General features: G+C 38.2%; 2 protein-coding genes across 4 annotated transcripts in view; one reads left to right on the top strand and one right to left on the bottom strand.

Annotated features, from left to right (window-relative positions):
* The window catches only part of LIPC (lipase C, hepatic type), a 71776-nt gene that overhangs the window by 13070 nt on the left and 44132 nt on the right, over positions 1–14574 (top strand). For all 3 annotated transcript variants that reach the window (XM_053955255.1, XM_053955258.1, XM_053955256.1), the window contains exon 2: positions 3953–4065. In XM_053955255.1, the coding sequence (XP_053811230.1) occupies positions 3987–4065 (79 nt within the window). In that variant the 5' untranslated portion in view covers positions 3953–3986. The remainder of the gene's footprint in view (positions 1–3952; positions 4066–14574) is intronic.
* Positions 1–14574, bottom strand: part of ALDH1A2 (aldehyde dehydrogenase 1 family member A2) — a 186125-nt gene that overhangs the window by 133946 nt on the left and 37605 nt on the right. The gene's annotated exons all lie outside the window — the stretch shown is intronic.

Here is a 14574-nt window from a genome sequence, read left to right as displayed (position 1 = left end):
AGATGGGGACTGTGATTGAGAGTCTACCTCCTGGGTATATGTTGTACAAGCAGCAGCTCTGCAGAAGAGAGAAGGTTATCAAGCCCCCTTACAGTGCAGGCAGACTACATATAAACACATTGACATAAGCTACAAATTTGGGTTGACCATTGTGTGTTTAAGAAAAGATTCTATTTCACGTGAAGTTGGCAAAGCAGCAGCCTCCATGCAATATGGAAGGTGTTCTGTCTGTTTCACAGACAGCAGTTTGGAATATCTATTTCTAACTTTGGAATCCAGATCACTGCAGTAGGTATGAGTGATTTCAATGCAGAAAATGAAGTAATTACAAATGCTGGGTGTTACGGAAGAGAGAGATTGTATCTACAGATTTTTTTTTTTAATGGATCCTTTAAATTTTAAGATTAACATATTTAACCATAACCATATTTAAACCTTAAATTTAAACAAATTCAGACATTTTTTAAGAATCAAGATTTTTGCAAATACCAAATTATCCACTTTCCTTATCCAGAGCATGAGTAGCAAACATATCCAATCCTAAACTTGCCACTCATTCTTGAAAGTAACATCAGGACGCAGTACAGCTTGCATATTACAGGTGTCATTTTCCTACATCAGCCTCCCAGCCTTCTTTACAGTCCCTGAGATGTCTGTTCCCTGATTTCCTGGTACCTGTGTTGTACATTTTGTCACTGCCAGTGGTGCAGGACTGCAGCAGAGCAGCCTTACAGTTCATAAGGCTCTGGCAAAACACTGGGAGTGTCTCAGGGGTTTCGAGTTTCACCACTGTTTCATGAGTAATTGCACAGTTGCTTCTGGTAAATACCTGGCTCCACTTTTTCTATCCTCATAATGTGCCAGACTCTTTCTTGTTATGCATTTTGCATTAGGGTAACTAATTCCTAAAATAATTTAGGTTATATATTCATAGAATATTATACATGCAATAACAATACCAATGACAATTAACCCATCTAAGAGCATATCAAGCAAAGTAGTTACCAAGTGACCAGATAAACATGTTGAAAATGGCAAAGGTTATAATTTCAATATTTGGATTCACAGGAAAATTATTTACCAGGAGTTTCCTACCTCTAATGATCATTACATTTGCAGAAGACCCATTCTTTTCTCTTTGAGCAGATAATAAAGGTAATTGGAATTACTCCTGTAAATCAAATGGAGAAGAAAAGGAAACCCAAACGCACGCTCTGAAAACACATTGTGTGACAATGCTGTCAAGGCCATCGGCAGCAGCTCCTTCCTCTGGAACACAATCACATCTGCTCTCTGCAGACTAATGTGCCATAGCAGGCAATTCAGTGCTACATAAACTCATCCTCAACATGCACTGTGAAACCTCTCATTCAAATGCTGTACAATTATTCCCACAACAGTGCTTAGTGTTCTCATCATTAGTGCTGACATTCTGTGAATACTGGAAAGACTAATAAATACCAGCAATAACTGATACAGAATTGCCACATGAAGTAAAACCTGCCACAGGAAGGAAGGTTCCTCCATCTTTTTTTCCCAGTTTTCCTTTTACTAGTTTAAGCAATCCTTCATAAAATGCTCATAATGTCATCCTGGCTTCCTACATGGGTTCCGTAGTGAGAAGTAAATCCAAACATTGATCCCTACACATTTTATTTTCAGGCAATCTCCACAAATATCCAACAGCCAGTTCTGTCCCTGACAGATCTACCACCTGGTTCCAGAACAATTCCTGTCTGCAGAAAGTGAAACTTGCAATCTTTCTCCTTGAAATACTCTCTACTTTCTTGATTACTGTGCCTAGTGTCACCATTCAACCTGTCAGTCAGACCTGTCGTCTTCACATAATTTTCAGCCAACATTATTCTAAGTTCACTGCAAGGCTGTGTTAAATTATGCTAGTAATTTCCACCAGTTTTAACTTCACTAAAATACAGCATTTCCTGTCCAGCATCAATAGCCTAAATTCTTGTCCAAGTTCTATCTTCTGTCTCCTTTTCTTGCTCATTAAAAATACTGCTGTGATCAGTATTTTTCATTTATCAAGAGTAATTTTGATCCTATCACCCCCTTTTCTGTATGTCTTCTTTTCCAGTATACTTTCACACACACATAATCAATCAGTCTTGACAGTGCTTCAGATGTTACTGTGCTAAGATCACTGCCAGCTGCAGTGAGTGTTCTGACCTTAGAGACTGCTTGAGGGTTTTCCAGCTGTCTGCTGTATCCTGGACTCACAGCTGCTTGGAATGAGCAAGGAAAGAAAGTGATCTGCACTTTTCTCCTGCCTTCATGCAGCATCCAGCAGTATGGACCCCTCCCCACAAAGCATGCTCTCATATGCCTGAACAATGCATCAAGCAAGACAGCATGCTGAGAATACTTTTTTTTTTCCTAACTTGTCAGTTCTGCTATAGCATATCGGTCATGCAAGATATAGTCTTAAAAAAAGAGGAAACTCTTTTATCTGGGACAGTTTAAAATAGTTGATTACAAAAACAACAGAAAAAATTAAAATTCCTCAGGCTGGGATGGTATGGCTATAATTTATTGTATTCTAGATTTAGTAATTAACATAAGAGGCTTCATAAAGAAGCTGGGGTTCACTGAATGCTCAAAAGATACTTTTTTCAACTTTATAAGCTCTGTTTCAGTCATTTAATTTGACACAGAACTAGAATTCTTAAAAATTTGTCTCCATTTGCTATTACTAATAGCAAATCTGTAATAAACTAAGTTTAGCAAAGGATTCACACTATCACCCATTCCTGTGCATGAGAGCTTCTTAATGATTCAGAGTGTGGGAGAAAGTTTCCTGTGCCGATTTCGAAGGAAAATTCCACAATGGTGCCAAAGCATGTGAGTGAGGTATGATACACCTATCTGGGTAATTATGCCTTAGCTCAGGTGTGCAGGTAGCCATGGGGATTTGCAGCATTACCCCACATAAACTGGCAATCCAGTGACCCATGGAAATGCAGGTGGATTTGCAGCCCATGCCAAGGCCTGTGCTGCCATGGCTGTGTCCTAGCTGGCACTTTGTTCCTTTAAAATGAGCCAGAGCATTCTCAACACCATTGACTGGTTGAGGCAAATCTGTGATGCTGCAGACTGATGCTACCACGGGAGAGGCCAGCATGGTGTCCTGCTCATGTGGGAGATCCAGCTGGGTGTGATCCCTGCTGCCTATCCAAGAGCAATTTTTGTCCTCTCACGCTTTGCAGTATGTACCTACTTGTTGCATACATGCACACAGTGCTGTAATTAAAATTCTGCTCTGATTTCCAGTATAAACCATGCTATTTTACTATTTAAACCTACTAATTTAGTAGAAACCTTTCCTCTGAAATGACTCCTACATTTAGAACCTACAGTTTCTTATGATTCTTTTATTGGAAGTGGAGATATATTGGTTAATTATTGCTGTATTAGTTAATGTCTTATGTGTTAAAAATTGTTCACTTGATTTGAAAGGAAAGACTTTGTGATTATCCAAAATCTGGTACTGATTGAATCACTGAAATAAGAGAAGTGTTTAATATATATAAAATTTTGATGATTGCCTTGCTGGGATTTGCCTATGGTAATGAAATATTTAGATGAACCTGCAGCTCTTGCCCTTATTTTGCAATGTGTTCAGACTGAGCTGTCGACCAGCTGAATTCAAGCTGGTTACCCTGGCCTTTAGCAGTATTTCAGAGGACAAATGCCCTCAAGTCTGTGTTCAGAGCTGAGTACTGTTGAGCAAGGTAAGAGGATACAGCTCCAAATTATTTCTGCCACATGTGGCATAAAATAAAAATGAAGAGGTTGGAAATAGGCAAATTCCAATTTCCCTTCCATAAAAGGAAAAACCGGAGCAGGGGAAAGACGAAATCAAGGTTAATGATTAATGGGCAAAGAATTTCTTGCAAAGCTTTGCTAATTCTTTCCTTTTCCCATCTCTTGGCAGAATTTAGCAGTACTCTCATTCAAAGAAACAAAAAATGAGAAGTTTGCGGCTTTCGTTTTTATTGCTTTCTTGTATCATCATCTCAGCAAATACATATGAAGGAAAGAAAAAAGGTAATATACTATTAAATATAAATACTGTTAATGAACTTTTAAAAAATGTTTATGCTATAAAAATTGAATAGTGTAGACTGGTCATTAGGATGTTGGGTCTGGGTGCTATGTTCTCTAAAATGTAGCATTTATAGCTGTCTGTATTTATTGGAAAATGTAGTTGCTTATAATTACCACAAATATTTCCCAGGGGGAACCCATACATGTTGAGGCTACAAAATTAAGGTAATCTGACCTTTAACAAAACTTCTGATGAAGCTAATTTTAAAATGTATTAATTTGAAAATATTCACTGAACTGATAATGCTATAATCTTCTTGGGCTGGAATTATTCTGTGTGACAGATTTAGTCTCCTACTATGAATGAAAATTCCCAGCTACCTGACAGTGTTTAAGCTTTCATTTGCTGAGTTGCCTTATGCAGACTGCCTTTCATCTCAAGTGGATGAATATCTTTGAGTGAAAGAGATCCATCTGCAGTAGGTTTTGTTGAGCAGTACTGTGAAGGGTCTTTATCACTGGCATGGTTATACAAGTATTTCCTACACATTTGTGACGTTACACATTCTGTCAGTATCTGTGTGACTGTTGAGCAAGACAGGACATCAAACAACTGCATTTCTTAAAACCTCTCCAATGTGATTGACAAAGACAATGCCATGTTTGACTTCAGTATTGATGTATACAAAGCAAGCATTAGTTTTCCTTCTTATCTAACTGCATTTCTAATACTCTAAGTCTGGAGGGGATAAATGAAGTTTTCTCCTTGGCTAGAAATAAAGCAAGATATGCACATTCAGAGAAGTATGACCCCTTACAGCAGCTGTGTTTTGTATTTTTGTTAATTTATATTAACAGTTTTAGAAACTATTTGCTACATAAATTCTTTATATGCAATAGGCATAGTGATTTCAATCTACAGGAGGCAGGACCACCTTTCTTTGATCCTGCACATTAAATTTGCCCTTGGGTTTAACTTTGAACAATGTAAAATCCCTGAATTAAAACACTGTGAGAAACTTCAATTAATGCCATAACTTGGCTTGGTTTACCAGGCAAAGCCTGCACATCCTTCACAGTCACCGAACCTTAGAAAGCTATTTAGAAAAGTTGACCAATTCTGTATTTTTGAGAGAACCTAAAATAAGAGCACTGACTTTGGTTTGAGGCTTCTCCCATCATCTTTGCTCCGATCTATTCAGATTCCACTGTGTGGTCAAAGTTTAGTTCCCCAGAGATACACAAGGCACAGAGAGGAAGTCACTGTCCCCCTGTTCTTTCACAGTCACAGGTCCTGCCTCATGCAGCTCACATTCTCCCACCCCCACGACCTGTGGCACCATTTGTAGCAAGGTCGGTCCCTTCACTCTCTCCATCCCCTTTCCCCTCATGACCTAGGACTCCTGTATCATGGACTTCACTTGTTTGCTCATTGCTTCTGCAGTTTAAAACCTTACTTGTGGGCCACAAACAACAGGTCACATGTCATATTGGCACTAGCAGATATGCCCAACTCATAGTATGCTGAGGCAAGAGACTGATTCCAGAAGCGGAGAGGTTTATTTCTAAAAATGCAAAAAAAATCTACTGTATTTTCTTCCAGAGGTTCCCCACAGCCTAACTAGATCTGCTACAGTGGGTAGTGACAAGGCTAAAGACCCTGGTATTCCATTATGTTGAACTAAGACCCTCATCTCTTGTCACTTTTAGATCAGTCCAATTCCAATTCCAGCTGTCCATTTGCATGAATGAGTATTTCTACATCTTTCACTCCCTTGGTATCCTTCTCCTATCCAACCTCAGCCACACCAACCTTGGCCAGAACATAACATAATTCTCAGTTCTCAAAACCTTGCCTTATTTCTGTAACCATTTGACTTGTCAGCAAAGCTCTGCTTGTTCTCTGTGTAACCTCAGGGAGTAATTTTCCTTATTTCACGTCTCAGTGAGGCAGATTCATTTGCCACAATAGCAGATGCAAATGACAGTAAGGCATCACCTCACACTAAGGAAGGGAGCAAAGCTTTTAGTGCTGCATAAGAGGCCTTTTAGTGCTGTCAGGTGGAGACAGCTTTCCATGAGCATTGCTTCTATTTTACCTGGACATCCTTCTACCTTGGAGCTCGCTTGTTCTTGTTTTAGCAGGAACTGCAGCATAGAACAGCACAATTCTCAGGAGTGCAAAGCCTCCTCAGGGATGAGTGTCTGGTACATAATTGTAGCACAAGCAATTACCTATGAAAGAGCTGTTCTCTAAAAGAACAATCACTGTGTAAAAGTCCTACTCATTCATGTGTATCCAGAAAATAAACAACTGCTTCAATTTCTTTTTCTGTATCATTGTATCCACCTACACAGTAAAAGAAATCACATTACAAAATCAGAACTTACAGGAATTAGATTGCAGCAGGTAAATCAATTTAGATGAGTGTTTGTAAATATTTTTGATCAAGTTATGTACAAAAATATATATTGTAGGTTCTTATTTTATACTTAATTATGTAGAATAAGATGGAGTGCATTACCAAGCAAAGACAACACCAAATTTAAAACACACACAGGGTTATTCTTAAAAAAAACACAGAGGGTTTCTGAAGTGCCATGGTTTTCTTGTACATTTATATAGCAGGAAAGAAGTTTGGCATTTTTGGCAAAGGTTCATTATCTAAAAGCAGAATCCCAGAATGACAAATAAGCACCTAAAAATAACATCCCTGAAACTGAGCCAAGATGATTCTTTCTACAAGCATGTGAAAAAATACTTAAGCTCTTATTTATTTTGATTCTTCTCCTGTAAACATAAAAGTAGGTGGGAATATTTTCCATTATTCCACTTCCTTGTGCAGAGCAGAGTTACATAGTAGCTGACATGAAAATGCATGCTGTTGAACTAGCACTTCTTACTTGACAGTCTCACAGCTGGCAGTTGAGCTGCACTTTTTTTGCCCAAAAGAGAAGGTAACATCTTAGCTGTCATCCAATTCTGCTGTTTTAAGTACTGCAGTGTTATCATCACCTTAGTATTACACACAGACCATAGGAATGGACTATGCAAAAATCTGAATAGCTGTTATGTTTTCTTCATTCCCCAAATGGATTACAGACGCAAGAGATGTTTGGTATAACAAATAAATATCAAAGTCTATATAAAATTCCTCAACAAAATGCAGTGTGTGTGGTATACCCTATCAGATCCAAAAAACTACCAAAATAATAATTTCTACCTGAAGCTATAGGAAAAACTATTAGAAACACAAAAAGCATAGAAAATTCAAAAGCGATTTAAACTGTAGAGATAGAGAACTAAAGTGAGCCCATAGAAACAAGTCTGAAAACCATTAGTATTTCTTATTTACTTCAATGGACTTATTGATCACCTCTGAAGTTTAAATTCACATCACTTCTAGATCACTTAAACAGGCATTCAGGAACTAAATTTTGTGACATACAAAACTAATGGTCCAAGAGGTCATGGAATTTGAAAGTTCAGATACCAGTTACACTAATGATCTGTGTTGTGATAGTCTCAGGAAAAGTTCTGCAAAACTATTTGCTCCCATTTTCTGATTGGCTGTGTTTAAGATTTGCACTGCTCCCAAGAGTCTTAGAATTCTACCTAAATTTCTATGATCTAAACCAGTTATTTTTCCCTTTGTCACATGGAAAAATCTATGAATATAATTTCAGACATAAATTTTCACTACAGGATGCCAAATATAATTATAGTTTAACTAACAGAAGGCCCTTTGCTTTTCCATGAAAAGAGACAATAACAAGAGCCTAACTGACAAAGGAGCTACCCATGCACAAAACAACTTTCAGTATTTCTACCAAAGCAAGTAACTGAACATCTTAATGAGGAGCTTAAATTCACCAATGGATTACAACTTGTATGACTTGAGCATTACATTCTTCTGACTATTGCTGCCTGAACAGTGCTTGCATATGGCACTAGAAAATCCTGAACATACAGAACCGTTCTTGGTAATGTGGCACTGCAATCGAACTGCTTAACTGATTGTCTTCCTTTTTCTCAAACTAGAGAAAGCTAGAATTAGTTTTAAATACAAATACATAGTTTCAATGGAAAATAAGTATCAATAAAAGCATACTGCATCAACCTCAGCACAGGGAAGATGTGGACCTGCTAAAGTGGGTCCAGAGGTCACAAAGGTGATCAGAGGGCTGGAGCACCTCTCCTATGAAGACAGGCTGAGAGAGTTGGGGGTTGTTTAACCTGGAGAGAGCACCAGGGAGACTTCATTGCAGCCTTTCAGTACCTTAAGAAGACTTATAAAATGGAGGGAGAGAACCTTTTTTTTATGGGCAGATAGTGACAGAACAAGGAGCAGTGGTTTTAAACTGAAAGAGGATACTTTTACATTAGATAGTAGGAATAAATTCTTTACTCAGAGGGTGGTGAGCCACTGGAAGAGGTTGCCTAGTTGAGGATGCCTGATCCCTGGAAGAGTTCAAGACCAGGCTGGATGGGGCCCTGAGCAGCCTGACCTATGAGGGCCATCCCTGACCATGGCAGGAGAGTTGGAACTAGATGATCTTTAAGCTCCCTTCCAACTCAAACCATTCTATGACTCATTATTAAAGACAGCATTTTTCTTTTCTTGTTTTGTGGTTCACTCTAGGTTCATATTACACATTTCCTTTTAGAAAACCTAGTTATGCCAAGTATGTGTGAACTTCAGGGTTATTAATAGGGTTGCATCAACAGCAGTGCAATAGTGATGATGTAAGTCCTACCACCATATGGTCCCCTTGAGTGGCCTTAGCACAGTGACCTTTTTTCCCATGTTAGATGGAGCTAAGAATCTGTTTGCCGAAGCTGAGTTGGACTCCTTACTCAGTGGAATAGCTTGGCAGCAGGGGGATGGGCCAGCAGCCACTTCCAAGCAGTATGATTAAGATTTCCTGGCAACATGAGCAATAACTGGCAAAAGAGACAGAAGGGACCATCTATCTGCACATGCCAAGACTGGGTGATAAAGTTCACTGCTTTGGCCATAGGCCAAATGTGAATTATGACTCTTGCAAAAAATTGTTTAATGTCTATGCTCCAAGTTAAAATGACCTCTTTCACACTTTGTAGCCTTTCTTCGAGAAAAATATACTGGTTTTAAAGTTATATTATTATGATACCTTTCTTGTTTGTTCCTTTCAATATTTAAAAAATTGCTACAGTTGCTAATATCCTCAGAAAGCATTAACTGCATAGGATTGCACACTCTTCCACATACCCATTATAATCAGCCAACAAAAGCTTTTGATGGTGCTGAAATGCTTCTAAAACAAGATGGTTGCACAAACCAGAGTTGCTGGCTAAAATTACAGAAATTCTCTGGTTTGCTTGCCCAGTCTAGTAAAATCTTTTGAATCTTTTTTCAATAATACTATTTATATTTGGGTTCCTATTTGGCCTCCAGAATTCCTGGTGTTGCTCCGAGTGCAACAAATGACAAAAAAAGAGATGTAGAAATTCTGAATATGAGGAAACAAGGTGTTTATACACATAATGCTCTCTGGAATTAAACCAGCATGTCCAATCTGAAAACTCAAATTTTATGAGACAAACATTTGAACTTCTGCTGTTTTGAAATATTTGATCCGAAAAGCATTTTCTAAATTTGTATATTGCTTACAGAGAGAGGCGCTGAACCATGGAGGAGATGATAACAGAGCAGGTCCAAGGACAAAAATAAAAACATACACATATGTTTGATTTGGCTTTGTGTCGAGAATTGACAAACTGCCCTAAAATTCTGCTACACTGGGATCTTCTCCCATATCTTAATGCTAACATTGTAAACCATTAGATAGAAACACTGCTGAGAGGAAATTTGTCATTTTAAAATCTTGTCTATATTAGATCACTTGTGCTCTACTTTATGCATCTCAGGCTCAAAGTAATCTATAGTGTCAGAGGGAAGAATTTACTTACTCTGTCAAACACCACTCTTCTCCCTTTCAGCAGCAATGGGTCATAAGGGATGTTGGAAGACATCAATTAAGGTTTAACTCCATGTTTGCCAACCTGCATTTCCAAAAGTCACTCAGATTAGAGATTCTGTCAAATTGGGGTGGCAGTGGTGTGTATGTGTGTTTCTTAGTTGTGTATATATATATATATGTGTGTATATATGTATATATATATATGTATATATATATATATACATATATATATATATATAAATATTATATATATACATAATATATATATATATATATATATATATATATATGTATGTATGTATGTATGTATGTATGTATGTATATACTTTCAAAATATATTCTAATTTATTTACCAGGCAAATCACTGTATAATTAGTATACTGGTAATTATCATGTCTTGAGACTAAAACTTGTCCAGAACCTACCTTTGACTGGAATTCTATGAGTTGTTATAAAAATACAAATAATTAAATTATGTGGACTTTCTAACAAAAAAAAAGTTGTTAAAAATATATATACATCCTGAAGAGGCTAGTGTTTTGGTTTATTATATTTCCATTTAATTTTTTTTTTTTTTGTGTTGTGGTGAAATAGTACTGCTAGTTTTCATATTTATGTCACTTGTACTTTGACTTAGGATGACAGTACAAATGCCTTCAAGGTTTGCTTTTTAGGGTTTGGCACTAGGAAGGGAAGGGACGTGGAAGAAACTCTGATTTTCTTTTTGAGAAGGAAATGTTTGGACAACTTTTATTCACTACAAAAAAAATATTTTGAGTGGTATTATCCAGGTAATGCTTTCACTAGAGAGCTTACAATCTTCAAAAAATTGTTTTAGAAGTTTCATTTGGAAGAATACTGGATACTATTTAAAACCCTCATCATTGTTTTCAGAAAGACATGAAAGCTACTGCATTTCTGAAACTGATTACTATTTACTGAAGCAGAATATTACTTTCAGTGCTGAAACGTGAGGAAGAAATAATAATATGAATTAGCAGTGCTCTTAGGACACGAGGACACAACCTTTAGTTTATTGTGCCAAATACATCTCTAGAAACCATTCTTACTGAATTACATTTCGTAAAAATGCCCCAAAACCTTCTAGAGGTATTGAATCAAGTCCTTAGTATCTACTTGAACTCCTTTTTAATGTCTCATCCTAGACTCGGGTCCCTATTAATGTTTCAATATCACTCTTCTGGGAGTCACTACAGCCAGCACCTTAATGACCTTTCAAATATCTGAACAATTTCTTAACTGATCCTGACTAAAATAGCTGTCTGTGACAACATATAAATTGCCACCTACACCACAGTGCTTAGCTAAACTACAAGGAAACCTGACAGCCCTAACTGCATTTAATGTGTTTATGCAAATGAGAGTAAGCAGGATGAAGCATGACCCAGAGCAGAGGTTCACTCTCAAGAACAAGACTTTCACAGACTGTATCTGTGCAGGATTCCCCAAATCTGCTTTTCAAGTTAAGGACCAACAGCAAACAGGAGACAATTAGAATCTTCTCTGAACACTTGAAAGTAACTCCAGAGCAGTTTCTGCATATTTTCAAGAAACAGAGCAAATGGAGGGAACTGTGACTGGATTAAAGTTAATTCTCTGCCCTGCTCTACTGTCAGTAATGAAATGAGCAGAGTGGACTGTAGAATTAGAGTCTAGAACTAAAAGGAAGAAAGAAGGGAATGGAGAATACTGAAATATAAAAAAATGCAGCTACCAGCATAAAGCATTAGTGAGTGGATCTCTGCAGCACTAGAAGCTACACAGAAAGCCAGCTGGCACATCATCTGAAAATCTACTGTGGTCTATCCATCATGCTTACCTTCTGCTTACCCAGGAATAGAAAGTAGAGCTTGTTCTTTTAATTGGTAACAGTTTTTTTGTAAGGAACATCAGAAATCATTGTTTTCTTAGTAGATGACATCAAATGGTCATGAAAGTTGAGGTACTAAGGAGGTGTTTTGACCAGAAATCCCAATAAAGCTCTGAAAAGGTTTCCACACAAACCATTTCAGTCAGCAGTACTGAAGTTACTCTTCTGGTTTTCATTGACCACTACAATGCAATTCAGTCATCTCTCCTCCAACTGGGCAGTGAGTGCCTCATTATCCCCAGGCTCCACAGCTGACTACAGTGCTCTGCCATGGAACAGTGACAGCAGCTGGGCCTTCACCACAAAGACAATTCCCCTGTTCCAGCTGGCCTGTACTTACTGCTCTTTGGGGCACACCAAGGTAGGCAGAGAGAAAATAAACCCTGAAAGCATCCTCTTGTCACTGCAGGCCCCCAGCTGGGTAATAATTAGCATTGACTCCATGATTGCAGAAGGCTGATCAATTGCTTTATTATATCATCTTATCCTATATTATACGATACTTATTAAGAAATTCGGTAACCTTTACACCCAGTCTGATACAGCTTTGACCTATTTGGTCAATCCATCTAAACAACATCCAGTGTCCAGTTAAGAAATCAACCTTTGGTAAACAAATCTCTATGACACATTCCACATGTACACAACAGCAGGTGCAACAAGTGGAGATAAGAATTGTTTCTCGTTCTTTTCTCTGATTTTCTCACAGCCTTCCCCAGGAAAACACCTGGCAAAGGCTGTGCCTGCTCTCTGTGGCCAGAGAGCTGCTGCCACATCCTCTAGCCAGTAAGGCAACAGCATTTCAAATACCATGAAATACACAGAGAATGTGTGCTAAGCATGAGATTTTGCTTGTTATGCTGCCTCCATTCTACACCAGGACAGTGTGTCCCACAGAGACTGTGAGGTTTCCACATGTTTCTTAGGGCACAGATGCCTTCAGGACTCACACTTTCCAAAAACTTTATGTGCCTTCCCTCTCTGTCAGAGCTCTACCTCCATCCCAAGAGCAATCTCCACTCTGTTTCCTGGAGAGGGAGTTCAGCCTGATCCTGATGTATGCCATTAAATAGCCTCAGTCTCTTCTCACATGGACCACAATGTGATCTTTTACTTTAATACATTAATTTAAAGAAACTGCAACTTCTGTAAGAAACTTCAGCCAAGAAATGTGTCCCTCAACACTTTCTGGCTTGGTAGTGTCAATGTCATCTTAAAGAATGCGATGGAGATTTGGACCTGGAGCAAACTTAGAGTCTTTGATCCAGCTCCCAGAGGAGACACTTGTGCTGCTTACTATTTTAATCTCCCTAAATCACAACTCACAGGAAGTGGCAATGGGAAGGGCTGCTGAATACATTGTGTTCTATCTGAAATTTCAGGTAGCAGAAATTAGCACAACTACCACTGAGATTCTTAGAGAATAAAAATAAAACCAGGAGTATGATGTACTATTCCATCCGAGAGGGATTTTTGCACATCCCTTCTCCCAAACTCATCTCTGGATTTATAGTAAATTCATAGAATTTAGACCTTGGGTTAGAATTTCTCTTATGATCCCATGCCCCTTTCTACTCTTTCTATTCTAGAAAGATTGTGTATATTTATTTAAAATGTTCTACTTTACAGAACATTAAGTGCTAGTCAATTAATTCCACTGATGATAACTGCTTGGCCTTTAGATGTCTCTTGCCATTCATTTCAATAAAATGTTACTCCCCTAAATACCATCAAAGAGCTGATACTTATGGGCCTACCAAAAATATTTAAATTATTAGTTATTTTCCATCTATGAAGTATCAATGCTAGTTCCTAAACTGGCTTTAGAAAAAAATCACTTTGAATACTTTGAATATGATAATCTTGATGTGCAGGAGGAAACCAGATTCTCAGACATCTGCTCAGGGCCTGGGTACTCTGAGCTGAGAAGGATTTCTCACAGTACAGGCATCAGAGCAGCACTTAGCACCCTGCAAACCCAGCTCTTCATTGCTTCTGATCTCCCTTTCAGACATTCTGGACCAAGTCCAGAGCAATCCAAACAGATGACTCTTGTGTCTATAACAAGTGATTGAAGGATCTTTTACAGCTCTTCTCTTGTCACAATTTGGCTACTGGCTACCTGTGTTTCTGTTTTTCAAAGTCAACACAGCCACACAACTAACCTGTTGTACTACAGAACACTCTGGATCCCCAGAATCTCCAGATGGAAGGCTGCTTGTTTCACATATCTCTTCATTTCATTAAAATGTAGTAGCTTTCCCCACAGACTTTCTGTGAGCTGACACTGCCTTGGGGGTTTCCACACTGATTGTATATTGCACTCTCTGGGATGGTGTGGCAAGTTGGAAAATGTAGTAAACCAATATTTTCCCTCTTGCTGTCCAGCAACTTAGTCCCTCAATACACGTGTTCCTGACTAAGCTTAATTGACTGTAATAAGGCAATCAAAAGTGAATATTCTTTGCTCTTTGATTTCTAGGATCCTCTTTAACAGTGATGAAAATGAGACTAAAGACATTCAGCACCTTTGCAGCTCTGGGGAAAAGCAAGGCCTCAAATACTTGACTTTTTGTGCTTTGTACTTCACCAGTGTCCAGTGATGGCAGACATCTTAATGTAATGGAAAAGACTGGAGTTCATAACCCACGTGG

Source organism: Vidua chalybeata, chromosome 13 (assembly GCF_026979565.1).
Source record: "Vidua chalybeata isolate OUT-0048 chromosome 13, bVidCha1 merged haplotype, whole genome shotgun sequence".
Lineage (NCBI taxonomy): Eukaryota > Metazoa > Chordata > Aves > Passeriformes > Viduidae > Vidua > Vidua chalybeata.
Note: the sequence above shows the minus strand (reverse complement) of the source record. Positions and strands in the feature narration are given on the sequence as shown.